The 27,219-nt window shown below is 50.3% G+C and overlaps 2 protein-coding genes across 2 annotated transcripts; both read left to right on the forward strand.

Annotated features, from left to right (window-relative positions):
- The first annotated feature begins 329 nt into the window (after positions 1-329).
- Positions 330-15,339, forward strand: LOC128757674 (class I histocompatibility antigen, F10 alpha chain-like). Its single transcript, XM_053863152.1, has 11 exons — positions 330-548; positions 1,663-1,929; positions 2,965-3,243; positions 12,028-12,324; positions 12,641-12,745; positions 12,839-12,856; positions 12,967-13,026; positions 13,196-13,255; positions 13,425-13,484; positions 13,654-13,706; positions 13,790-15,339. The coding sequence occupies exons 1-11, from the start codon at positions 497-499 to the stop codon at positions 13,883-13,885; spliced, it is 1,347 nt and encodes a 448-aa protein (XP_053719127.1). The 5' UTR covers positions 330-496; the 3' UTR covers positions 13,886-15,339.
- A 4,300-nt stretch (positions 15,340-19,639) lies between these two features.
- On the forward strand, positions 19,640-25,039 carry LOC128757676 (major histocompatibility complex class I-related gene protein-like). The gene is made up of 9 exons (XM_053863154.1): positions 19,640-19,764; positions 20,902-21,168; positions 22,205-22,483; positions 23,033-23,329; positions 23,683-23,790; positions 23,884-23,901; positions 24,012-24,071; positions 24,584-24,631; positions 24,804-25,039. The coding sequence occupies exons 1-9, from the start codon at positions 19,713-19,715 to the stop codon at positions 24,806-24,808; spliced, it is 1,134 nt and encodes a 377-aa protein (XP_053719129.1). The 5' UTR covers positions 19,640-19,712; the 3' UTR covers positions 24,809-25,039.
- The last annotated feature ends 2,180 nt before the right edge of the window (positions 25,040-27,219 follow it).

Here is a 27,219-nt window from a genome sequence, read left to right on the forward strand (position 1 = left end):
TCACCCAAGTCTGGTCCTGCTTAGGCTCTGGACTCCACGGCCCCAGGAGGATCTCGACGTCTCCCTCAGTGTCGATGAGAGGGGTGATAAATGTTTTCATGGTGCTGTTTGTCATAAGAATTTATTCACAGTCTTTGACATGAATACACCATATTTCACTGCATAATTATGAATGTTATTATTGGACTGTATATCGACCGTTTCCGCGGAATTATTTTTGTCACTTCATGAGCTAGTTGGAGCATAGCTCTTCGAGCACTAGAGGGCGCGCTTTACCAGCGAACCTTTTATTTTGAGTACTATAAAGTCGGATCATTAATATTCCTATCGGTCCAGTAGTTAATTATTTAACTGAACAGATGATAGATTATGTGCGTGCGTCTATCCAACACTTCCTCAAGTCTGTTGTCGGACCTGGGATCGGTCGGTCACTTGGACCTTGGAATGTTTCCGACATGAGACTTGGTGAGCCCGGGCTCCGAATCATCGGGTCAAGATGAGACTTTTGGTTCTTCTGTTCCTCCTGGAGATCCACGCTGCTGCTGCAGGTAAATGCGCAACAAAGTCGCTTCCTCATGTCAATGTTGGTCTGCGTCTCTTGAGCTACTTGATGTGTCGATGTTGGAAGGAATTCAGGACTGGGTTTTCTTTTGCTGATCGTCTTTACTTTCACTTATAACGGGAGGCAGTTGTGCCTTTGTTTCTTTAGTAATCATATCTCACATACTAATACAGAACTATAACTTCACATCACAATATATTAAATATATATAAATATATATATACAGTGGAACCTCAGTTTTCGAACGTCCCAGACTTCGAAATAATCGGAGTTCGAACAAAAATTTCAAGATTTTTTTGCTTCTGATTTCGAACGAAAATCCAGAACTGGAACGCCCCCGAAAAAAAAACTAACGTGCGCGGACCGATCAGCTGACCCGCGACGCGCTCTGTTATTGTGTATAACGCAGCCTCTGTATGCAGACGTGTCCCGTTAGCTCCATTTACTGACTGTTTTTTCTTCATACTGAGGTGTGAAACCTTTCCTGTCTCCACACTGGACCGTGGTAGAGTGTCACAGGGGAGGTGCTGGAGCGCTCACTCCAGGGTTTGATGTCCTGTTGTGGGCTGGAGCTGGGACAGGGATGAGGCCAGTCTGGGACAGAGCGTGACTTGGTTTATGACTTTGTCACAGCCAAACTGCACAGAAGCGCACATTCAGAGCTGGACACGCACCGGGCACCTCTTCACTTCTGGAGAGACCTCACTCACTCGGCAACCCCTCCCACATGCAGCGGCCACACACATAGAGGAACAGCCACCTGCAGCAGACACTCGACATTCACTCCTACAAAAGACTGTTTTAAGGCTTGGAACGCATTGTTGCTTTTTCCATTCATTGTAATGGGAAAAATCGATTCATTAATTACAACAAAAAAACATGTTAAAATATTACCTACCAGGCGGCCATCTTGGAATAGGTCATAGTCATAAATGCAATGTTACTAATGATTGGTATCGTGTTTTGGTTTTCCTCATTGGTTACCTAATTGAAAGACACTCGGTGGTGTTCAGACGGACGATGACGTCCTCATGTCAGCAGAGAAATGCTTTGGCTGTGACTCCTGGAGGATTTGACCTGTTGTCTCTTGTTTTCCACAGCGCCACATTCACTCAGGTATTTTTACACTGCATCATCTGGAGTTCCAGACTTCCCTGAGTTCGTGGCTGTTGGTTTGGTGGACGACGTTCAGATCCTTCACTACGACAGCTACAGCAGGAGATCTGAACTCAGACAGGACTGGATGAAGCAAGTCATCGCTGATCAGCCAAGTTATTTAGAGAGAGAGACACAGAACTTCTTTGGTTCACAGCAGGAATTTAAGAACACTATTGGTGTTGTGAAACAACGATTCAACCAAACTGGAGGTTTGAATTTCTCTTTCTATCACACACACACAGGGTTATGACATCATCTTTGTGAGGACCTCTCATTGCCATCACCCTTTCCCCAGCCTCTCCCCCAAAACCTAACCATCTAGAACACGTCGAACCTGAACCAGGACTGAAACCCAGTTATTTTTAAGTTTTAATCTTCCAATTGAGGCTTAACCTTTTGGGGACCGGCAAGTGGGGACCCCACAGAATATGATGATGAATCCAAACAGAGGAACCTGACGACCAGACCTGACCAGATGATCGGCAGACAACAATGTGGCTTCAGGTTCTCATCAGGAACAAGGTTCTCCTCTCAGCTGCAGTTTGGACCTTTGACCTTCCATTCTGCATGAAGGTTCAGATGTTTCCTCACTTCTGAACACCTGCTGAAGCAGAGGTGGAACAGAGGAAGACACCACCTGTTGCTCCTCAAAGAACTTTGGGGAGACGTCAGGTTCAGATGCTGAGACTCCCAACTCACTGCTGCCTCCTAGTTTGTCAGGAAAGCAAGCAGGAACACAGGTCAGGTCAGAAGCCGTCACATGGTCCAAGAGCTTCTGTCTCAGGGTCACAAGTTCCCATCTCACTCCACTGTAAAGAGGCCCCACCTGACTTGCCATTGATTTCTCAGTGACATTAGAAACAGCTTCTGCTCCTAAACATCAGAGACTTGGACTGAACAAACACAACAGCATGAGACAGAATCCACTCAGTCTTCACTTCCTTAAAGAACCTCTGGATCTCTTGATCTTCACTGCTTCCACTGGAAGCTTCTCTCCCTCCCACTGAGTCCAAACATCCTCAACACTTGAGTTGATTTGTGGAGGTGAAGTGGAGGACTGAGTCAGGATGCTGCTGTGAGCTTCTGCTTGTTCAGTGAAAACCTCTCAGCAACAGAAGAAGGAGCCTTGGTTTAGCGTGAGAGACGAGGGAAAGCATGATGTCAGTGGGATGTTCCCCAAAAGTTAGTCACACTAACTTGTGTGTGTTGATAACAGCTCTCACTCTGCTGCTCTTCTCTCTCAGGGGTTCACACGTATCAGAGGATGTTCGGCTGTGAGTGGGACGATGAGACTGAAGAGGTCAGAGGTTATCGCCAGGATGCTTATGATGGAGAAGACTTCATCGCGTTCGACCTGAAGACTCTGACATGGATCGCTGCAACACCACAGGCTGTCATCACCAAACAGGAGTGGGACAGTTATGAGGGTAGAAACAAATATTGGCAGCACTACCACACCCAGGAGTGTCCTGAGTGGCTGAAGAAGTATCTGAACTACGGCAAGAGCCGCCTGCTGAGAACAGGTAGGTCACATGACCAGAGGCTTCACCGCCTCTTCCTCTCCTGACTCTCCAAACATGAATGTGCTTGTGACTGCCTTCCTGTCTGTGTGTGTCTGTGATGGACTGCTGCGGGAGCCTGTTCCCCTTGCTGGCTGGGACCAGTGTTTGACAATGGGACGCAAAGACTTTCTCTCTGACTCTGTGACGGAGCAGCTCCGACAGTCTGTCACCGAGAGCTCCTGCGCGCTCTCTATTTTCCCCTCCTACTCAGTGGCTGCAGGCAGACGCACGCACAAACGCACACACTTCAACAATTAGTCCGGTTAGCGATCACAAAACTTCTTCAAACTTAATTCACACTGTTCTGCTGACATAAATGGTGGTTACTCACGTAACCCAGGTTCTATTTCATATGTGCTCCGCCCTCTAACGGCCTTCGCAATTGGTTAATCCACATCGAGGCACTGGCCTCGGCCTGAGACTTCGATTGATTGGCTCTCCGCCCAGGAAGGCGCCACCCACCGCGTATAAATCTCCCCTGCTCCTGCCGCTCTGCTCCTTTTGGAACTCAGCGGAAAGAGGCCTGCTGGGCAGCCAGTTAGAGGGCTACGCACATATTCATAGAACCTGGGTTTCGTGAATAACTACCATTTCTATTTCATATGTGCTCCGGCCTCTAACGGCCTTCGCAATTGGTTAAAAACCTCGGCGAAGGCCGTAGGGATTAGTTCACTCCCAGCAAGGCCTAACAGAAGACAGAAGACAGGAAGGAACAAATCAACGACCAGAGGGTCCAGCCGTGGTCGAAGATCCCTGGACAGACAAAATGGTGTGAGCCACCGAAGTGTCCGTCATGTCTCTCAGATAGTTCTGAGCAAAGGTCGAAGCAGATGACCAAGAAGCAGCTTGGCAAATGTCCTCCATAGAAGCACCTCCGAAGAGTGCAGCAGATGAGGAGACGGCCCTGGTTGAATGAGCCCTGAGGCCCTCAGGGGCCACAGAGCCTTCGGCCTTGTATGCAGCAGAAATGGCCATACAAACCCAGTGGGCAAGGCGCTGTGAAGAGACAGCCCTGCCTCTCTGGCTGCCTCCATAGCAGACGAACAGGTTATCGGTCAGGCGGAAGCCCTTTGTCTTGTCCACATAACAAGCTAGGGCCCGCACCGGGCACAGCCGGTGCATCCTTGCCTCCTGATCAGACTGATGGGGTGGGGGATAAAAGGCCCTCAACATCAGGACTTGAGACTGATACGAAGTCGTGATGACCTTCGGTCTGAAGGCCGGGTTTGGGTGGAGGGTCACAGAGGTCAAACCTTCACCAAACGACATACAGCGTGGGCTCACTGAGAAGGCCGTCAGATCGCCCACTCTCTTAGCTGAAGCTAAGGCTAGAAGAAGAACCGTCTTCAAGGACAACACGTCCAGTGGAGCAGCTGCCAGTGGTTCGAACGGGGCTCTACAGAGCCCTTCCAGGACCACCTGCAAACTCCAGGGCGGAATTAGGCTCCTCGCGGGAGGCCTAATGCGCCGGGCACCGAGCAAAAACGACTGGGTGACTCCTCACGGAGACCCGGTCAAACCCTTGGTGCCCAGCCGAAATGGCGGCCGCAAACACATTAAGTGTAGACGCTGCTCGGCCCTTGTCCAACAGCTCCTGTAAGAAGGACAGGATCTCCGCCACAGGGCAAGCAGACGGCGAAAGCTGTCTCGCTGCGCACCAGGTAGCAAACACTCGCCACTTAGAGGTGTAAAGTCTGTTAGTGGCTGGTGCACGGGCGCTCTGCACCGTCTGGTTGACTGCGTCCGACAGACCCATATCCAGCAGTCTCACCCTTTCAGCAACCAGACCTTGAGAGGTCGACCCAGGACAGGACGGGACAGAAGCCGGCCCCGCACCTGCACCAGAGCCCCGTGGGTGTCTGGAATTGTCCAGGGGGGGCCCGTCGCCAAGCTGATCAGGTCCGGAAACCACCTGGTCCCGGGACTGTCGGGGGCCACCGTGATCACCGTCAACCTCTGCGTCCTTACACGAAGAAGAAACGGCATCAATAGCCTCAGCGGAGGAAATGCATACAGCAGTCCTCGCGGCCACGTCGCGTGCGCCAGAGCATCCACCCCCAAGGTGGGGTTGTCCGACGCCCTCAAGGAGAACCACAGAGGGGCTTTGTAGTTCGTCCTTGACGCGAACAAGTCCGCGACCGGAACCCCGAAGTGAGCCCAGACCGCCTCTGCCACGTGAGGCGCGAGACCCCACTCTTCCGCCGACACGCCTCCTCTGGACATTCTGTCCACGTCCACGTTCAGCACACCTGGAACGTGACGCGCTCTCAGAGAGAGAAGGTGAGAAGCCGCCCACAGAAGGATGTGCGCTGTCACTCTGTGTAAAGAGGGAGCTCTCACTCCCCCCTGGCGGTTGATGTAGGCGACCGTCGTGGAGTTGTCTGACCTGACCATCACGTGATGGCCTTCCAGACTAACAGCTCCAACAGATTTATGTGCAGCGTGGGATTCGACCAGGGTCCTCCCACGCACTCCTCTCCTAGCGCGCCTCCCCATCCCGATAGGGATGCATCTGTGAATACGTGCACGTATCGCTGGACGCAGCCCATACGGACACCTTGGTGGAGACGACTGCTGGAGGCCCAAAAGGTCAGATCCGGGTGAACTTGGGCCGGAAGGACCACCAACTTTGATCTGTCCCTGACTGGGTCGAGCCTGAGACGCGCGAACCAACGTTGAAGGCGTCTCATGTGTAAGAGACCCAGTTTGACTACCGAGTGAGCAGCCGACACGAGACCTAATAGGTAGTCATGACCTCGCTCACTCTCAACCTCTGGGCACCTCTCGCCGTCGTCACCGCGAGGAGAAGTCTCGACAACCTCTTGTCTGACAGCCGCGCTCTCATAGAGTGAGAGTCGAGGAGAATCCCCAGATATTGAGTGCAAGTGCTGGGCTGCAGCGCACTCTTCTGGAGGTTGACCGCAAAGCTCAGACGTGAGATGTGCCGCAGCACTATCTCCGTGTGACGTCGCGCTTCGTCCTCCGAAGCCGCCAGGATGAGCCAGTTGTCCAGATATGACAGGATTCTTATGCCTGCCGATCTGAGCGGCTCCAACGCGGCATCCACCACCTTCGAGAAGGTCCGCGGAGCCAGGGAGTACCCGAAGGGCAGCCGGTCGAACTGGTAACAGTTGTCCCCCACTGCAAACCTCAGGTAGTGCCTGTGGCGCTGCAGGATGGGAACGTGGAAGTACGCATCCGTCAGATCCACGGAGGTCATCCAGTCCCCTGGCCTGACACCATCGAGCAGTTGCTTTATTGTTAGCATCCTGAACGAGCGGGAGGAGATGAAGGCATTCAGCCGTCGCAGATCCAGAACCGGTCTGAGACCTCCCGACCTCTTGGGGACCAAGAAGTATACCGAGTAGAACCCTCTCTCGCGATCCTCCTGAGGCACCAGAGAGATAGCTCGCTTCCGAAGGAACGACTCCACCTCCTGCTCCAGACACAGACGCTCTGCTGGGGAGCGAGGAGACGTGAGGCGGATTCCCATGAACCCGCGGGGACGGCGGCAGAACTGAAGTGCTTAGTCCCTGCTTAATGATCTGTTTAACCAAGGGGCGAGGGGGCTGCACAAATCCACCCACACCGAGTGGAAGTCTGTGAGAGGTTGGGCCAGAGACGGAGAATGCCCGCCCGCCACATCTTTCGGAGGGCGAAAGATGTGGCGGGGTTCGCTGAAGACACCGTGAGCCGCGACCTTCCGGCAACACGGGAGACGTCAGCAGCGTGGGAAGCTGGGAGATGTAGTCCCCTGCTCGACACGGTGACGGTAACGGTGACCGAGGCGAAGCAAAATGGTCACCCGTGACGACACTCACCCGAGCGCTTGGAGAAGGCGGGCGGGACCTCCCGGAGGCAGGCGGTGCAAGATGGCTGCCGGAGATGACAGCTGCAGAGGCGCTGGGAAATGAAGTACCTTGGGCCGATCAGCACTCGAACGGGGCCGGCTTGGCACGGGCGGTGCAAGCTGGCCGGTGGTCGAGGAGGCTAGTGTTAGCTTAGCCTTTTTGGCTAGCGAACACGAAGCCTGGACACGAGGGGGGCCTACGGAACCTACGGATAAAGGCATCAGATGAGACAAGATACTTCTTCTGTGGTTTATTAGCAGAGAGGGATCTTGGGCGCTTGTGAGCGGGTGTCCTACCGCGGGGAGCGGCAGATGACGGACCGGCGAATGAAGTCGAGGGCTGGGGACCCTCGCGGCGGCGGAAGGGGTCCTCTCTGCCGACTCTCTGGCCCGGACGTTCCCTGGAACGAGGCGCCGGAGGTCTCTGGGCCATGCGGAAGTGCTCTGAGAGCTTGGCCGATGACTTCTGGGTCTCCATCAATTCCATCAGGCCCGAGACGTTGGAGCCGAACAACGTGTCGTCGGAGATCGGCGCTCCGATCAGGTTACGCTTTTCCGGCTCCTTGAGCCCCGTCTTCCCGAGACACAGGTTGCGGGGCGCCATCTGGGTGAGGGCGCATGTGCGTGCACCGTCCACCGAGGCCACCAGCGCCATCTTCTGGAAGGCCGCGGTAGAGAGCTGGATCCTCCTGAGCTCGTCCCACGACACGGACTCCTTCCCGAACAGCAGCCTGTCCATGGACGCTGCCAGGAAGGTCATGTTGTTTGCCAGGGAACGGACGTGCATGCCGCACGAATAAGCCCGGTCCAGAAAGGTGGCGGTAACGCAGTCTTTCTCCTCCGGGAGCCGCTGCTTACCGCCCGCTTGTCCCCCAGAGGTGGCAGCCCCCTGGTGGGATCGACGCCCTCCACCTTGGAGTAAACGGCATATCCCCTTGGCGGCGCCTTGATTGTCAAGGGCGCCTGGAGATCCTTGGCCTAGTGGGCCCACAGCCTGGCCATCTTGGGAACCGTGGCTGAGGGTCTGGATGCCTTCTTCGCGGCCTTTGCGAACAAAGGTATCGAGAAGTCCTCCTCCTCCGGTTCCGCCTGGGCAGGGAGGGACACCCCGAGTGTCTCCGCTGCCTCGCGGAAAAGTTGGGGCATCTCGCTCATTGGGTACCTGCTCAGGCTAGGTCCCGCCGGAGTACTCATGCCCTCGTCCACCAGCCCCGGGTCGTCGTCGTCGTCATCGGGGAAAATCTTAAGGTGGACCTCCTCCTCGTAGAAACGCCGCTCATCCTCCTCGGTGACATCCGCCCAAACCATCCTCGCTGGGGGTGGTTTGGGAGTGGACTGAGGAGGCTGAGACGCTGGAAGAGAGGCCGACTCCTGGTCGGCTCTCTTCCAGCGTGCCAGACCCTCCCGCCTGCGCCGCTCTTCTCCTGGAAGAGCCACGCAGGCGGGACATGAGTCCAGCAGCTTCAGGTGCTCATGCCCCAAGCAGACGACGCAGGCGTCATGCTTGTCGGACTCACCGAGAACATCAGCACAGGACGCACAGGAACGCTCCATAACAACCCGATGGTTATAGTCGCAGGCTGAGTTCCAAAAGGAGCAGAGCGGCAGGAGCAGGGGAGATTTATACGCGGTGGGTGGCGCCTTCCTGGGCAGAGAGCCAATCAATCGAAGTCTCAGGCCGAGGCCAGTGCCTCGATGTGGATTAACCAATTGCGAAGGCCGTTAGAGGGCAGAGCACATATGAAATAGAACCGAGGGTTGTCCGACTTCTCCCCGGCTCATACACACTCGAGTCACACCCAAACACACGAAACTAACAGCAGCCAGCGAGACGCGTGTAGCAGCCGGCCGAGCAGAAGGCGCATGTTCCGAACAGGAGCAGTTCTGCTGCTGTTTATTTATGTGCACACTTTCGCGCGGTTTGTGTCACACGTCTGAAAATTATATTTGCTGTTAGTGTGATTTCCTCGGAGAAATGGCCTCATAAAAATAAGTACGTGGAAATAGTACACTTAAATGAAAAGACTGAAACTGTGTTTAATTTTAAAATGGAATGTGATGTCCTATGATTCATGCAGGGGAGGGGAAAAGAGGTATTTAAGCAATCCATTTTGTATTGTTTAAATAGGGTGAGTGATGGTGGCAGAGGACGGAAACCCGTGATTTGAAAAACTAAATTGTGAGCTGTTTATGTTTTCTGTTTTTGGAAAGCTAACTCAGTTGTTTTTGTGGAACTCCGTCCAGTTTTCCCTGTACATTTTGGAAATAACCTTCACCTTTCACCTTCTTCTGCCGCTTATCCGGGGTCGGGTCCCGGAGGCAGCATTCTGAGCAAGGAAACCCAAACTTCCCGGTCCACACAAACCTCCTCCAGCTCTTCCCGGGGGATCCCGAGGCGTTCCCAGGCCAGACTGGAGACATCATCTCTCCAGCCAGTCCTGGGTCTTCTCCGGGGTCTCCTCCTGGTAGGACATGCCCGGAACACCTCCCCAGGGAGGCGTCCAGGGGGCATCCGAATCAGATGCCCGAGCCACCTCAACTGGTTCCTCTGGATGTGGAGGAGCAGCGGCTCCACCCCGAGCTCCTCCCGGATGACCGAACTCCTCACCCTATCTCTAAGGGTGCGCCCAGCCACCCTGCGGAGGAAACTCATCTCAGCCGCTTGTATCCGCGATCTCATCCTTTCGGTCACTACCCAAAGCTCGTGACCATAGGTGAGGGTGGGAACGTAGATCGATCGGTAAATCGAGAGCTTCGTCTTGTGACTCAGCTCTCTCTTCACCACGACGGTCCGATACAGCGACCGCATCACTGCTGCCGCTGCACCAACCCGTCTATCAATCTCACGCTCCCTTTTTCCCTCACTCGAGAACAAGACCCCGAGATACTTAAACTCCGCCACTTGAGGCAAGAACTCTCCACCGACCTGGAGAGAGCAAACCACCGTGTTCCGGTCGAGAACCATGGCCTCAGACTTGGAGGTGCTGATCCTCATCCCGGCCGCTTCACACTCGGCTGCAAACCGACCCAGCGCATGCTGAAGGTCCCGGTCCGATGAGGCCAGCAGAACAACATCGTCCACAAATAGCAGAGATGAAATTCTGTGGTTCCCGAACCGGATCCCCTCCGACCCCTGGCTACGTCTAGAAATTTTGTCCATAAAAGTGATGAACAGAACCGGTGACAAAGGGCAGCCCTGGCGGAGACCAACATGCACTGGGAACAGGTCTGATTTACTGCCGGCAATGCGAACCATGCTCCTGCTCCGGTCATACAAGGAGCGGACAGGCCCTAGCAGAGGGTCCCGCACCCCATATTCCCGGAGCACCCCCCACAGGACATCGCGAGGGACACGGTCGAATGCCTTCTCCAAATCCACAAAGCACATGTGGACTGGTTGGGCGAACTCCCATGAACCCTCGAGCACCCGATGGAGGGTATAGAGCTGGTCCAGTGTTCCACGACCGGGACGAAAACCACACTGTTCCTCCTGGATCTGAGGTTTGACTATTGGCCGAAGTCTGCTCTCTAGTACCCTGGAATAGACCTTTCCAGGGAGGCTGAGGAGTGTGATCCCCCTGTAGTTGGAACACACCCTCCGGTCCCCCTTCTTAAACAGGGGGACCACCACCCCGGTCTGCCAATCCAGAGGCACTGTCCTCGACTGCCACACGATGTTGCAGAGACGTGTCAGCCACGACAGCCCTACAACATCCAGGGATTTCAGATACTCTGGACGGATCTCATCCACTCCCGGGGCCCTACCACCGAGGAGCTTACGAACAACCTCGGTGACTTCGGCCCGGGTGATGAGAGAGCCATCCGAGTCCTCAGTCCCCGCTTCCTGAGTGGAAGACGTGACGACGGGATTGAGGAGACCCTCGAAGTATTCTTTCCACCGCCCGACAACATCACCAGTCGAGGTCAGCAGTCTCCCCCCCCGCGCTGTAAACAGCACTGGTGAGGCACTGCTTCCCCCTTCTGAGGCGACGGACGGTTTGCCAGAATTTCTTCGAGGCTGACCAATAGTCCTCCTCCATGGCCTCTCCGAACTCCTCCCAGACCCGAGTTTTTGCCTCCAAGACTGCACGGGAAGCGGCACGCCTGGCCTGCCGGTACACGTCAGCTGCCTCAGGAGTCCCACAGGCCATCAAGACCCGATAGGACTCCTTCTTCAGCCTGACGGCATCCCTTACTTTCGGTGTCCACCACCGGGTTCGGGGATTGCCGCCGAGACAGGCACCGGAGACCTTGCGACCACAACTACGTGCAGCCGCACTGACAATGGAGGAGGAGAACATGGACCACTCAGACTCCATGTCACCTACCTCCCTCGGGATCTGGGAGAAACTCTCCCGAAGGTGGGAGTTAAAGACCCCACTGACAGTGGGTTCCGCCAGGCGTTCCCAGCAGACCCTCACAATACGTTTGGGCCTGCCCGGTCTGACCGGCTTCCTCCCCTGCCAGCGGATCGCACTCACCACCAGGTGGTGATCGGTTGACAGCTCTGCCCCTCTCTTCACCCGAGTGTCCGAGACACGTGGCCGAAGGTCAGATGACACGATCACAAAATCTATCATAGACCTCCGGCCAAGGGTGTCCTGGTGCCATGAGCACTTATGGACACCCTTGTGCTCAAACATGGTGTTTGTTATGGGCAAACTGTGGGTGGCACAGAAGTCCAGTAATAGAACACCGCTCAGGTTCAGATCGGGTAGGCCGTTCTTCCCAATCACGCCCCTCCAAGTCTTGCTGTCATTGCCCACGTGGGCGTTGAAGTCTCCCAGTAGAACAATGGAGTCCCCGAAATAACCTCTTTGCTGCATATTCCTCCTTCAGATCACTGCTGAGCTGTCCTCTCTTGACCCTTGACCTTCTGTCTTCACCTTCACCAGAGCTTCCAAGAGTGGCTCTCCTCCAGAAGAAGCCCACCTCTCCAATCATCTGCCACGCCACAGGTTTCTACCCCGCAGCAGCCGTGTTGTTCTGGACCAAAGACGGAGAGGAGCTTCACGAAGACGTGGACATGGGAGAGGTTCTTCCCAACCCTGACGGAACCTTCCAGATGACGGCCGAGCTCAGACTGTCGAACACGTCTGTGGACTGGGGGAGGTACAGCTGTGTGTTCCAGCTGGCTGGTGTGATGGAGGACATGGTGACCCCCCTGAGGAAAGAAGACATCTGGACCAACAGTAAGAACCGTAGAAGTGAAGAGCTGAGTCTGGAGAGCAGCAGGACTTCCTCATTCTAGCTCAGGACAAGTTCCACCTCCTCATTTAGGGGGTCTTCTTAGTGTCCCAGCACCTTCTCCAAGTGTGTTGTGTGACTGAAGGTGAATGTTGTCCAGCTGTTGGAGTGTGTTGCTTTCATCACAGACTTGATCAGAAACCTGGATCTGGACTGAGCCTCCCACATTGTTTCAACCTTCATGTCCAAAGTCTTTCACCTTGTGACCTGTGTGAAGCCACACTCTGACGTGGTGATGCTGTTTTGTCATCGTGTCTCCAGGAGAGCCCGACCTGAACCTGGGGCTCATCGTCGGAGCTGTGGTGGCAGCTGTGGTTGCACTTGGTCTGATGGTTGCTGGATTCTTCGTCTACAGAAGAAGAACTGGTGAGGAGTCACACACAGATGCTCAGCAGTTGTTGTCTCGTGAGTCCTGTCATGTTCCTGACAGTAACCAGCCTGTCGTTCTTCTCATTCCAGCCAAAGCTCCTCCATCTTGTAAGTACAGCTGCTTCACTGTCATCACCACCATCCACTGATCCTCCTTGACTGCAGTGATGGTTCCTGTGTGATCAGGCTGTGAGCTCAGATCAACTCTCTTGTTTCAGACAACAACGCCTCTGAGGAGGATCTGCCTCTGAAGCCGGAGACACGCCCTCCTGCTCCAGGTAAGTGAGCTCTCGTGGACCTTTGAGCTTCAGCTTCAGACAGGACCTTCATCTTGTGACGTGTGAGTGAGAGACACACAACTGCTGAGGTCAGCAGGTGTTGACTGAGATGGCAGTGATGGTTCCTGTGTGTTCGGGCTGTGAGCTCAGATCAACTCTCTTGTTTCAGCCAACAACACCCCTGAGGAGAATCTTCCACTGAAGCTGGAGACACGCCCTCCTGCTCCAGGTAAGTGAGCTCTCGTGGACCTTTGAGCTTCAGCTTCAGACAGGACCTTCATCTTGTGACGTGTGAGTGAGAGACACACAACTGCTGAGGTCAGCAGGTGTTGACTGAGATGGCAGTGATGGTTCCTGTGTGTTCGGGCTGTGAGCTCAGATCAACTCTCTTGTTTCAGCCAACAACACCTCTGAGGAGAATCTTCCACTGAAACTGGAGACACGCCCTCCTGCTCCAGGTAAGTGAGCTCTCGTGGACCTTTGAGCTTCAGCTTCAGTCAGGACCTTCATCTTGTGACGTGTGAGTGAAAGACACTCAACTGCTGAGGTCAACAGGTGTTGACTGAGATGGCAGTGATGGTTCCTGTGTGATCAGGCTGTGAGCTCAGATCAACTCTCTTGTTTCAGCCAAAATCTCTGAGGCGGATCTGCGACTGATGCCACTCAGATTCTGGCACCCAGTAAGTGAGCTCTTGTGGACCTTTGAGCTTCAGGTCCAGTCAGGACCAGTGGTGTAAACTTGTTTTTTTGCAACCCATCCCAGACTGATGAATCATGGAACGACGCCATTCGCAAACCAAGATGTCCTCGGCACCGTTATACACACCGACTGCAATATTGTACATGCAATCATGAGTAGATGTTCAATAAAGCGCAGCTTGATGTGGAAAAAGAAAGCGAAAAAAAAAAATCCCATTGTCGACCCCTTTACTCCCCCTGTATGGTCGACACATCAGGAAGCTCTCAGCAGAAGTCAGTACAGAGCTGGAGGTCAGGCTGTGTGAGATCGTTCCTGTACTCAACTGCCATCACAATGATACACTGCATCATGGGGAATGCACTTTCTGAGACATTTTAAGACATTTGAGTTGAGAAAATGGAACCAGTTAATGTACGAACAAAAGAAAATGAGATCAAGACACAATCCGAGTGAATTTAAGACTGAAAGAATGAAATCAAAGAACCTCAAATGTAGCATTGGAAATTACTGACAGACGGATCTTTTCTGTACTCATAAATACGACATGACACATGGTGACCCCTGAGACACGGTGGGCAAGTATTAGGGCCCAAAAAAACAACAACGGGTTCAATGCTCCTCTGAGTCATGACAGATAACGTGTGGGAAACACAGGAGTCTAGTTACCGTGAGGTTCAGGTCCTGTTCCCAAGCCTCTTTGATCTGTCCAAGTGGAGCTTGTCTCATAGCAATTAGCTTATTAGAAAGTAACGATTAGCTTAGCATCACCAAAGCATCAACATAGCTCTTAACTTAGCTTAATGATTAGAGTTAGCACTAGCGATTAGCATTAGCATGAAATACAGCAATGAATAAACATTTAGTTTGAACCAACTTAAAATCCCACTTTAGCAGTAGCATGCTATCAAGCATGGCACCAGAGTCACGAAGCAATATTCTGTTTAAGGTACATTATTTTCTTGGCGATTCAAATTTTCAGGGGGCGGGGCTACCTGGCGTTTCCTCCGACAAATGCTGACATCTGATACATTTATTTTCAATAGGTTTCCAGTTTAGAATAGTTTAGAATCACAGAAAGAAGAAAGCTATCAGTAAAAGTTTGACTGAAAATGTAGAGAGTTGTTCAAAACTGCTGTCATTCATGAAAGACCATTGAGTTTCTGTGGCAGGTGGAGGTGTGTTTTTCACTGTGTTCTGCTCCAGTTGAACCCACATGGGACGTTCTGTTATTGAAGTACGACCAATGTGTGATACACCGTAAAGTAGCAGCCCAATAGCAAGAGTGGAAGTGGGGTAAACCCATGACCCCCATTAGTTTCGACTTTAGAAGGTGGAGTGTAGCAAGTCTGGGTGCTTCACTCCTCCATATGTTGGATGAAACAACAGAGTCTAACACGTCAACAAATGTTTGGCTTTAAACACTGTCATGGCTTGAAAAAGATGGATACATGTGAATTTTTATTGAATCACTTTGGCCTGTTCAGCTTAAATTTATCATGGTTTCAATAGTTTTAGCATGTTGTGTTTCCTGGTGACAGTAATGCCGAGATGAGGAACTGAAGTCAAAACTGTCTTTGCTCACCATAAGTCGGGATTACTTCACTATTGTGCAAATGAAGCTTAGAACCTGGGGGTATTTTTATAGATATTTAAAAAAAAATGATCCCATGGATTATACATTGTCTATTGTCTTCTACCACTATTGTATTTCCACATGTTGGGATGAATAAAGTCTATGTCTGTCTAAAGAGAAACTTTGTACTCAGTTCCTTTCCTCCATATTCCTGTGATATAGTATATATGAATCCAGATGACATGAAAAAGCTTCCATGTGTGGACGGAAGTGAGGCGGCTGTTAATAAACCCAGTCTGACCTGAACCCTCAGGGGTCCAGCGTTTTGATTTTTACCTTTGTATTCAAGCTTTGAAACAATGTACCTGGCCATGTTTAGGGGTCATTGTTTCAGCTGAATGGATGTGCAGTTAATACACTCCAACCCATTGGACTGAAAATCACTCACAAAAAGAAACAAATCAGAGTATGGAAAACAAAGTGATATTTTGCCATTTATACAATAAAAATGTAGGATATGCGCAACCCTTATTGTTATTTTATGACTTTATTAAAAGACATCCCCACTTAACTGCAAGACACGAGTTCACCAAGTCTCAGTGTGTCACGTCTCCTGTTGGCCACCAGGAGGCAGTAGCTGCACCTAAGTGTCTCCGCGCACCGTTACGCTGCATTTTATTTTGAAGTTTAAGTGAAGACGTAACCCAGCTGTCAATTTCATTGTCATATAAATAAAAGTTCACATTAGTAGTGTAGATTATGATATGATGTTTCGTTGTCGCCTACTGTTCTAGTGGGGAGGCGGGGTAAGTGATGCCGCTGCAACGGCTGTTCAAACCCTGCCACATCTCCCTTGGAGATGCGCGTTGTACGTCGGACTGCATCTAGGAAGGCTGTGAGCAGATGTTCCAGAAGTTATCGGTGGACAAGTTGTAGTGAGAATTGTATTGTGTCCTAATGTGATTGCCGTAGTGACTGGTGACGTGTGTGTCAGTATATAGACACCGGAGCGGGTTTTCCATTGGGCAGAAATCCACGTGTGCTACTTGTGAACTGTTGTGACTCAAATAAATCATAGAAACCAACACGGCACGTCTCTTCTCATGACACAAGTCTTCATTTCTCACCTTGCTGGATGGGAATGAGTATTTTATTTGATACTCTTTAAGCAAAGGAACTTTTTTTTTAAGATGGCCAATAAAACACCTTTGTTGCTTTTACATTGAACACTTTAAAAATGGGGACTGGACAATTTGTTAAGGACTTGTTTTGTTTGGGAAATACTGTCTTTTTTATTTTGGTTTCTTTTGTATATGATTAAATAATGCATTTTGGTGTGATGTGATGGATGTCTCCTGATTTCAGTTCAAAATCTAAAACTGGTAGTATACTGACCAAACATTCTTCTCATTGGTTACTAAAGGACTAGAACACCATCTTGTGTTGGTTGTAGTTGCAGATGGTCATGACTCACTGTTAGGAGGTGATGTCTGTAACTGGGCTTGATCAAGAGTCCTCAAAGTAGCGGCGAGTCAGTGGTCTCTCAATATCCAGATATATTCAAAGGGCTTGGTGTTTTACCTTTTACCTCTAAATACTGTTGAAAGATGACGCACAACCTGTGGTTCATGCCCCCACACGGGTTCCAGTAGCACCACGAGGCAAACTGAAGAATGAAACAGAATGGCATCACTCGGAGTGATAAAGAAAGTGGAAGAGCCTACTGAGCGGCTGAATTCAATGGTTTGTGCCACAAAGCACAACGGTGACTTGCATGTGTGCACAGACTCCAAAGACCTCAATGCTAATATAAACAGAGAGCATTATCAGATCCCTACCGGAGATGAAATCACGAGTGAGATGACTGGAGCAAAGTGTTTCAGTAAGTTGGAAGCATCTCAGGGGTTCTGGCAGATCAAACTGCATGAAGAGAGCAGTAAGTAGTGCACCTCCTGCAACCACTCTGCTGTTGATCTTTTATTTATAGTCGGTTTCCCCCTGAAGCAGCCTTTTACTTCCAGCTTATGTCTTCCTGGTCCATACAACACCTTCATGAGTGGTTGTACTATCCCATGCTTTTGAATGGAATGCATGCTGCTAGGGATGTGACCTCAGCTCCGGTGTCCAGTTTGAAACCGATCTCCTCTTCATTCAATTCCTCCCACTCATTGGCATCTCTTGAGCTCAATTCTCCTAAGAAAGCAAAAATCCTCATCTTTTCTTTCTGCCTGTACTTGTGTGATCTCATTTATTTTGTAGCTTGATCACCTCTTGGTCACCTCTCTGTGGGGTAAGGAACCTGAGTTAGTGCGGGAGATGGAGCGTTACCAGTTAGATCTGGTGGGGCTCACCTCCACGCACAGCTTGGGCTCTGGAACCCAGCTCTTTGATAGGGGCCGGACTCTGTCCTTCTCGGGTGTTGCTCATAGTGTGAGGCGCCAGGCGGGAGTGGGGATACTCACAAGCCCCCGGTTGAGCGCCTGTTTGTTGGAGTTCTCTCCGGTGGATCAGAGGGTCGCCTCCCTGAGGCTTAGGCTTCGGGGAGGGAAAACTCTGACTGCTGTTTGGAAAGAGTACTTTGAGGAACTCCTGAATCCGGATATTCCGCCCTCTGTAAGGGAGACAGAGCTCGAGGCTGATGGGCAGTCTTTGTTAATTTCTCGGGCTGAAGTCACTGTGGTAGTCAAAAAACTGCACGGTGGCAAGGCTGCGGGAGTTGACGAGATTCGTCCTGAAATGCTGAAAGCTCTGGGTGTTGATGGGCTGTCGCGGTTGACACGCCTCTTCAACATTGCGTGGAGATCTGGGTCGGTACCGGACGAGTGGCAGACGGGGGTGGTGATCCCTCTATTTAAAAAGGGGGACCAGAGAGTGTGTGCAAATTACAGAGGCATCACACTCCTCAGCCTCCCTGGTAAGGTCTATTCCAAGGTGCTGGAAAGGAGGGTCCGATCGATAGTCGAACCTCGGATTCAAGAGGAACAATGCGGGTTCCGTCCTGGCCGTGGAACTACGGACCAACTCTTTACTCTTGCGACTGTTCTCGAGGGTTCCTGGGAGTATGACCAACCCATCTACATGTGCTTTGTAGACTTGGAGAAGGCGTGACCTACAGCTCACGCTGGATCGGTTTGCATCTGAGTGTGAAGCGGCTGGGATGAGGATCAGCACCTCTAAGTCTGAGACCATGGTTCTCAATCGGAAACGGATGGATTGCTCTCTCCGGGTAGGGACTGAGATCTTGCCTCAAGTGGAGAAGTTTAAGTATCTCGGGGTGTTGTTCTCATGTGAGGGGATTAGGGATTTGGAGATTGGTCGGCGAATTGGGGCAGCAGGGGTGGTATTGCAATCCCTTTGCCGCACTGTTGTCCATAAGAGAGAGCTGAGCCAGAAGGCAAAGCTCTCTATATACCGATCAATCTCTGTCCCGACCCTCACCTACGGTCATGAGCTTTGGGTCATGACCGAGAGAGCAAGGTCCCGGATACAAGCGGCTGAAATGGGTTTTCTCCGAAGGGTGGCAGGCGTCTCCCTTAGAGATAGGGGGAGAAGTTCTGTCACTCGGGAGAGGCTCGGAGTAGAGCCGCTGCTTCTCCACATTGAGAGGAGTCAGCTGAGGTGGTTCGGGCATCTCATCAGGATGCCCTCTGGACGCCTCCCTTTGGAGGTGTTCCAGACACGTCCAGGTGGGAGGAGACCGAGGGGTCGACCCAGGACCAGGTGGAGGGGTGAGACCTCTTCACTGGCCTGGGAGCGTCTCGGGATCCTCCAGTCGGAGCTGGTGGATGTTGCTTGGGAGAAGGGCGTTTGGCGTGACCTCCTGAAGCTGCTACCCCCGCGACCTGGCAACGGATAAGCGGACGACGATGGATGGATGGATGGATCTGCATTTCTTTGCAAAATGTCATTTTCTGTGACATTTCCTGCATTTGGCATCACGAGCTGGACAGTCTTTCCACAAATGTTTCTTTACATTTCCACATCTGCCACATCCTGATGGCTGTGTGTCACTCAATTCTCTTTATGCTACCTGCTGGTCTTTCTATGTATTGCTTCTACACGTCCTGTTGGCAGCTCTGTCCCTCTCAGCATATTCCATATCTTTTCTTGATCAACAGTCCCTTTTTATTTTTTATTTTTTTCAGATTCAATTCGTTTTCTTCTGACACCATGTTACATTGGCTCTTTCTATATTGATTAGAAGACACGAGGCTTGGTATATCTCTTTACTTATGTGTTTTCATAAAACCTACGTGTACAACTTTGTTAACATTGGTTCCGCTTACACAACAGTCGGAGGCAGAGAAGAGCCACACAAGCCTCGCGTGCGTTTCCTGTTATCGGCGTGGGAGCTTCGACTGTTCACACACACATTCCTGTCTCCGACGTTTGTATCAGAATCATCGGATCAGGATGATACATTTGGTTTTTCTGTTCCTCCTGGAGATCCACACTGCTGCTGCAGGTAAATGCAAAGTCGCGTCATCATTTCAATGTTGGTCTGCTTCTCTGGAGCCGCTTGATGTGTCGATGTTGGAAGGAAGTCAGGACTGGGTTTTCTTTTGCTGATCGTCTTCACGTTCACTCTTAACGGGAGGCAGTTGTGCCTTGGTTTCTTCAGTTATCAAATCTCACATACTAATATAGAACTATAACTTCACATTGTCAAAGGTTTAACCGATCTGTGTTTGCAGGGTTGGACCAATAACCCGCACCCACGACCAGTTTGACAACTCTGGCAAACAACCCCTGGCGAAAATTATGGAATCACCAGTCTTGGAGGATGTTCATTCAGTTGTTTAGTTTTGTAGAAAAAAACAGGCACAACTAAAGTCATTTCAAATGGCAACACTCTTGCTTTAAGATACACTCGAAGAAATCAAGAACAAAAAGGTGGTAGTCAGTAATAATTACCTTTTTTGACCAAGCAGAGGGGAAAAAATGGATTCTGAGGAGAAAATTAAGGAATCACCAATTCAATTTCCTTTCCCACCTGCATCAGATTAGATCTGCTCCTTCATCTGAAGATGATTCCTTAATTTTTCCCTCAGTATTGAGTGATTCCATATTTTTCCCCTCTGCTTGGTCTAAAAAAGGTAAAAAAGTTTCTTAAAGAAATTATTTAAGTTTTGTGTCATGTGTGAGATCCTCGTTTTTTTCTACAAAACTAAACAACTGAATCAACATCCTCCAAGACTGGTGATTCCATAATTTTTGCCAGGGGTCGTAGATGGTGACAGATGACACGAACAAGTTGTTGTCGTGGAAGCGCAATGAAAGACAGATATATTTACCTCAAAAAGAACCCAGGGAATTTGTTTGCTGCCTTATTCACTGAAGACAAGAATCATTCTCTCGTCCAACCAACACAAAATCAGATCAAATTAACACAAACACAGAAGACTGATTTATGTGATTGATTTTCGTGAGATAAACACAGTCATAGCCAGAAATGCAATGTAGATAATGATTGGCATCGTAGTGTTTTGGTTTCCTCCCTTGGTGACATCATCAGACGGACGATGGCGTCCTCATGTCAGCAGGGAAATGCTTTGGCTGTGACTCCTGGAGGATTTGACATGTTGTCTCTTGTTTTCCACAGCGCCACATTCACTCAGGTATTTTTACACTGGATCATCTGGAGTTCAAAACTTCCCTGAGTTCGTGGTTGTTGTTTTGGTGGACGACGTTCAGATCCTTCACTACGACAGCAACAGCAGGAGAGTTGAACTCAAACAGGACTGGATGAAGCAAGTCATCGCTGATGATCCAAGTTATTTAGAGAGAGAGACAGGGAACTTCTTTCGTGCACAGCAGGAGTTTAAGAACACTATTGGTGTTTTGAAACAACGATTCAACCAAACTGGAGGTTTGAATTTCTCTTTCTATCACACACACACAGGGTTATTACACCATCTTTGTGGGGACCTCTCATTGCCATAACCCTTTCCCCAGCCTCTCCCCCAAAACCTAACCATCTAGAACACGTCGAACCTGAACCAGGACTGAAACCCAGTTATTCTTAAGTTTTAATCTTCCAATTGAGGCTTAACCTTTTGGTAACCGGCAAGTGGGGACCCCACAGAACATGATGATGAATCCAAACAGAGGAAACCTGAAGACCAGACCTGACCAGATGATCAGCAGACAACAATGTGGCTTCAGGTTCTCATCAGGAACAAGATTCTCCTCTCAGCTGCAGTTTGGACCTTTGACCTTCCATTCTGCATGAAGGCTCAGATGTTTCCTCACTTCTGAACACCTGCTGAAGCAGAGGTGGAACAGAGGAAGACACCACCTGTTGCTCCTCAAAGAACTTTGGGGAGACGTCAGGTTCAGATGCTGAGACTCCCAACTCACTGCTGCCTCCTAGTTTGTCAGGAAAGCAAGCAGGAACACAGGTCAGGTCAGAAGCCGTCACATGGTCCAAGAGCTTCTGTCTCAGGGTCACTAGTTCCCATCTCACTCCACTGTAAAGAGGCCCCGCCTGACTTACCATTGATTTCTCAGTGACATTAGAAACAGCTGCTGATTCTAAACATCAGAGACTTGGACTGAACAAACACAGCAACATGAGACAGAATCCACTCAGTCTTCACTTCCTCAAAGAACCTCTGGATCTCTTGATCTTCACTGGTTCCACTGGAAGCTTGTCTCCCTCCCACCGAGTCCAAACATCCTCAACACTTGAGTTGATTTGGGGAGGTGAAGTGGAGGACTGAGTCAGGATGCTGCTGTGAGCTTCTGCTTGTTCAGTGAAAACCTCTCAGCAACAGAAGAAGGAGCCTTGGTTTAGCGTGAGAGACGAGGGAAAGCATGATGTCAGTGGGATGTTCCCCAAAAGCTAGTCACACTAATGTGTGTGTGTTGAAAACAGCACTCACTCTGCTGCTCTTCTCTCTCAGGGGTTCACACGTATCAGAGGATGTACGGCTGTGAGTGGGACGATGAGACCGGAGAGGTCAGAGGTTATTGTCAATGTGCTTATGATGGAGAAGACTTCATCGCATTGGACCTGAAGACTCTGACATGGATCGCTGCAACGCCACAGGCTGTCATCACCAAACACATGTGGGACAGTGATGAGGGTAGAAACAAATATTGGCAGTACTACCACACCCAGGAGTGTCCTCAGTGGCTGAAGAAGTATCTGAACTACGGCAAGAGCCGCCTGCTGAGAACAGGTAGGTCACATGACCTGAGGCTTCACTGCCTCTTCCTCTCCTGACTCTCCAAACATGAATGTGCTTGTGACTGCCTTCCTGTCTGTGTGTGTCCGTGATGGACTGCTGCGGGAGCCTGTTCCCCTTGCTGGCTGGGACCAGTGTTTGACAATGGGAAGCAAAGACTTTCTCTCTGACTCCAACTCAGTCTGGACTTTCCTCCTTCAGATCATTGCTGCATGACTTTCTTTTCTTGTCTTCAGTCGTCACTGAACGTTGACATGTGACTCTCTGGAGATGTTCCTTCACTCATGGGTTTCTGACCAGACTGAGACCCAGGCAAAGACAGAAGTGGCACTTTCAGAGCCACTGAAGCAGCACAACACAACACTCTCCATCACCGTCTGACTTCACACCTCAGTGCACACACCACACACTGACACACAACTTCAGTCCACAAGATTGTGAGGCAGAGAATCTTCAGAGCATGACTCAGCAACAATATGAAGAAGGTCCTGGTGTCACTGGTGTAGAGAACTCATCTGAGCCTGGATCTTCTGTCTTCACCAGAGCTTCCAAGAGTGGCTCTCCTCCAGAAGAAGCCCACCTCTCCAATCGTCTGCCACGCCACAGGTTTCTTCCCCGCAAGAGCCATGTTGTTCTGGACCAAAGATGGAGAGGAGCTTCACGAAGACGTTGACATGGGAGAGGTTCTTCCCAACCCTGACGGAACCTTCCAGATGAGGGCCGAGCTCAGACTGTCGGACCCGTCCGTGGACTGGGGGAGGTACAGCTGTGTGTTCCAGCTGGCTGGTGTGATGGAGGACAAGGTGACCCTGCTGAGGAAAGAAGACATCTGGCCCAACAGTAAGGTTCCTCCATCTTTGTTCTCAGCAGGTCACATGGTCTCACCGTAGACGTGAAGAGCTGAGTCTGGAGAGCAGCAGGACTTCCTCATTCTAGCTCAGGACCAGTTCCACCTCCTCATTTAGGGGGTCTTCTTAGTGTCCCAGCACCTTCTCCAAGTGTGTTGTGTGACTGAAGATGAATGTTGTCCAGCTGTTGGAGTGTGTTGCTTTCATCACAGACTTGATCAGAAACCTGGATCTGGCCTGAGCCTCCCACATTGTTTCAACCTTCATGTCCAAAGTCTTTCACCTTGTGACCTGTGTGAAGCCACCGTCTGACATGGTGATGCTGTTTTGTCATTGTGTCTCCAGGAGAGCCCGACCTGAACCTGGGGCTCATCGTCGGAGCTGTGGTGGCAGCTGTGGTCGCACTTGGTCTGATGGTTGCTGGGTTCTTCGTCTACAGAAGAAGAAGAACTGGTGAGGAGTCACACACAGATGCTCAGCGATTATTGTCTCGTGAATCCTGTCATGTTCCTGACAGTAACCAGCCTGTTGTTCTTCTCCTTCCAGGCAAAGCTCCTCCATCTTGTAAGTACAGCTGCTTCACTGTCATCACCACCATCCACTGATCCTCCTTGACTGCAGTGATGGTTCCTGTGTGATCAGGCTGTGAGCTCAGATCAACTCTCTTGTTTCAGCCAACAACACCTCTGAGGAGAATCTGCTGCCGAAGCCAGACACACACCCTCCTGCTCCAGGTAAGTGAGCTCTTGTGGACCTTTGAGCTTCAGCTTCAGTCAGGACCTTCATCTTGTGACGTGTGAGTGAGAGACACAACTGCTGAGGTCAGCAGGTGTTGACTGTGAAGAGAATGTAACTGTGGTTCTGTCAATTCCTTTCCCAAACACACTTGTTATGGAAGTAGAGCCTGTAGCTGACGCGTGTCTTCCGTGATGAGAAAATATCCAGTTATTCTTTTTGATAAGATTTATTGGATCCTTCATCTGGTGATAACAAAACAACTGCGGCATTCCAAACAACAAATAACGACAGCACGGTCAGAAACTAGTGTGCTCCTCATGCTTCCTTCACACTTTCTTACGTCAACACGCACATACATCACGTCACGTTGCATTCGAGCAGTCACACCACTCATCCACCGTGCACAACACACAGAGTGACTCTAACTGAGAAGACTGTTTTTTCGCCTCAGTTTCTGGAAGCCATTGCAATTGAGAGTGAGGAGCTCACATTGTTTCCTCTGTTTCAGCTCCCAGTGCTTCTGATCGACTGGTGTCTCCTCAAGATGGAGGTCAGGGTGAGTGAGATGTGTGTGGTGAGGAAGTCTTCCCTTCATTCATGGTGACTTCTTCTCCAGCTGAGTGAAGGTCATGTGACGCTGGAGCAGGAACATTTCACCCATGAACAACAAGACTGTTTCCTCTGCTTCCTCCAGTTGTTCAGTCCAGATTCTCTCTCTTCCTTCCCAGAGTGAGTCACTTGGATGACATCACCCTCCCTGATCCATCATCTGGACCCTCCATCTGTGATCAACTCAGCTCCAGGGGTTTGGATTCTTGTCGTGCAGCAGTGAACTTGAGCCGAGCTTCAGCTGGGGAAGAGGGTCAGAGGTCGTGGACCCTCGTCAGCGCTGGGTTATTTTTATTGTCTCTTGATGGTTTATGTTCCATGGTCTTCATGTGAACAACAGTGTATATTTGGGGAATATTTGGGTTTTCTCTCCTGTTTTCTTTTGCACTGAAGCTTCAGCCACTTGTGTGACGCTTCAATAAACTCACCCCAAAATCTGACCGAGTCTTGAATCCCTCCTTTCTGTGACGAAACTTTGAGGATGTTGTTCACGTCGTCTGCTCCCACAAACATTTTGTAAACTTTCAAAAGTTATTGATTATTTTATTGATGATGAAAGGTGGTACATTGAACCCCAAGAAAGTAAAATAAATAGTTCAATAGAGTTCAACTACAAAGTGCTAAAGAACAACTCCCACTTTGGACTTGAATCTCCCGCTCATCCCTTGACCTTAGACCAGACCTGGGCAAAGTGCGGCCCGGGGGCCAAATGTGGCCCTTTGACTGTATTTATGTGGCCCTCCTGGAGTCAGAGCAAAACTATAAAACTGACATTGTTGTTGTCTCTGACATTTTGTCTTATGGATTGTTTTTTGTTTATTATGATGTAACTGAAACATAACCTTCTTGTTTAATTATTTTTTCTAAATCTTCTCTAGTGGCTATTTTAGGAGCATTTCTTGTCCCTTAAGTAAATTTTGAAATGTATGAGCCACATTGACAATCTTTAAATGGAATGTGGTTTAAATTAAATAAAACACAACAAACCAACAGTTTCTATGCATTTTTACAGTGTAAATTCATAATCACACATGATTTTTATTTTCAATTTTCTCTTGTTCTCCTCTCTTTGTGTTTGACGGCCCTTCTCAACGGTCACAATATATAACCCGGCCCCTTGGGAAATTTAATTGCCCACCTCTGCCTTAGACCCTTAGAAGGTGTGGGAGACGGTGCCCACCACTGGTGGAACGTGCACACAAGCCATCATATGAGGTCAAACTTCCAGCTCTGCTTGAAGACAAGCTTCGCCAGCTCGACGTGCCTGACTCCCTCTGCAGATGGATTACAGACTTCCTGACCAGCCGGAGTCAGTGCGTGCAGCTGGCGACAACTGTCTCCGACACTTGGACCCTCAACATCGGGTCTCCTCAGGGCTGTGTTCTCTCTCCATGGCTCTTCTCTCTGTACATTAACTGCTGCACCTCCAGCCACCAGTCCGTGAAGTTGATCAAGTTTGCGGATGACACCACCATCATCGGGCTCATCTCAGATGGAGATGAGTCGGCTTACAGGAGGGAGGTGGAGCGGCTGGTGTCCTGGTGCAGCAACAACAACCTGGAGCTCAACGCCCAGAAGACAGTGGAGATGGTCATAGACTTTAGGAGAGTCACAGCTCCTCTGTCCCCTCTCATGTTGGCTGGTTTACCCATTCCTATTGTAGACTCCTTCTGCTTCCTGGGAACCACCATCACTGAGGACCTCAAATTGGAGCCAACCATCAGGTCCCTCATCAGAAAGGCCCAGCAGAGAATGTTCTTTCTGAGGCAGCTACGAAAACTACGACTGCCGACGAAGTTGCTGGTGGAGTTCTACACGGCCATCATCCAGTCCATCCTCACCTCCTCTATCACTGTCTGGTACAACAGCGCCACCTCCAGGGACAATTGGTAATCAGCCGTTGTTGTTTTTTTTAAATTTTATTTTATTCATGTCAGCACTTTAATCCAAAGCACTTTCCTAGTTGGTGGGATCCCCACTGACCATGGCAATAAAGTTGATTCTGATTCTGATCAGATGAGTTTGAAAAGGAAAACACCGAGGTGGAGTCAGAATTCTGCCTGTGGCTTCATTGGTGACCACTTTTTATGGAACCTGTGAAACATGAAGGTGACAGTGAGGACACCAAGTGGGAGCTTCAGAAAACATGTCACGAGCAGGCTTTTAGCCAGGATTTTGAAACAGGGTGTCCAAAGCCACGCCCCCAGCTCATTCGCCTGTAGTAGCCATGACAACGAATGACTTAACAAATTGCTTGGTAAAAATCTATTTGTCGAAAAATAACTTTATAAAAACACTTGGGCCAAATAATGGTTAACAGAGATGGATGAACCAAGGAGCTGTTGCCACAGTAACACTTTGAGATGCAGGAGTCTCCTGGGCAGCTGTTTGACTCAGCTGACCCTGATGTATTAAAAAAACTAACATATTTTTGTCATGATTCTTTCCCTCACGACAAGCTAAGTGTCTACAGTTTTGTTCATCTCCTTGCAATATACTTATGCAAGATAAGCAACAGTTGTATCAGCTGTGGAT

This window comes from Synchiropus splendidus, chromosome 4 (assembly GCF_027744825.2).
Source record: "Synchiropus splendidus isolate RoL2022-P1 chromosome 4, RoL_Sspl_1.0, whole genome shotgun sequence".
NCBI classification, from domain to species: domain Eukaryota; kingdom Metazoa; phylum Chordata; class Actinopteri; order Syngnathiformes; family Callionymidae; genus Synchiropus; species Synchiropus splendidus.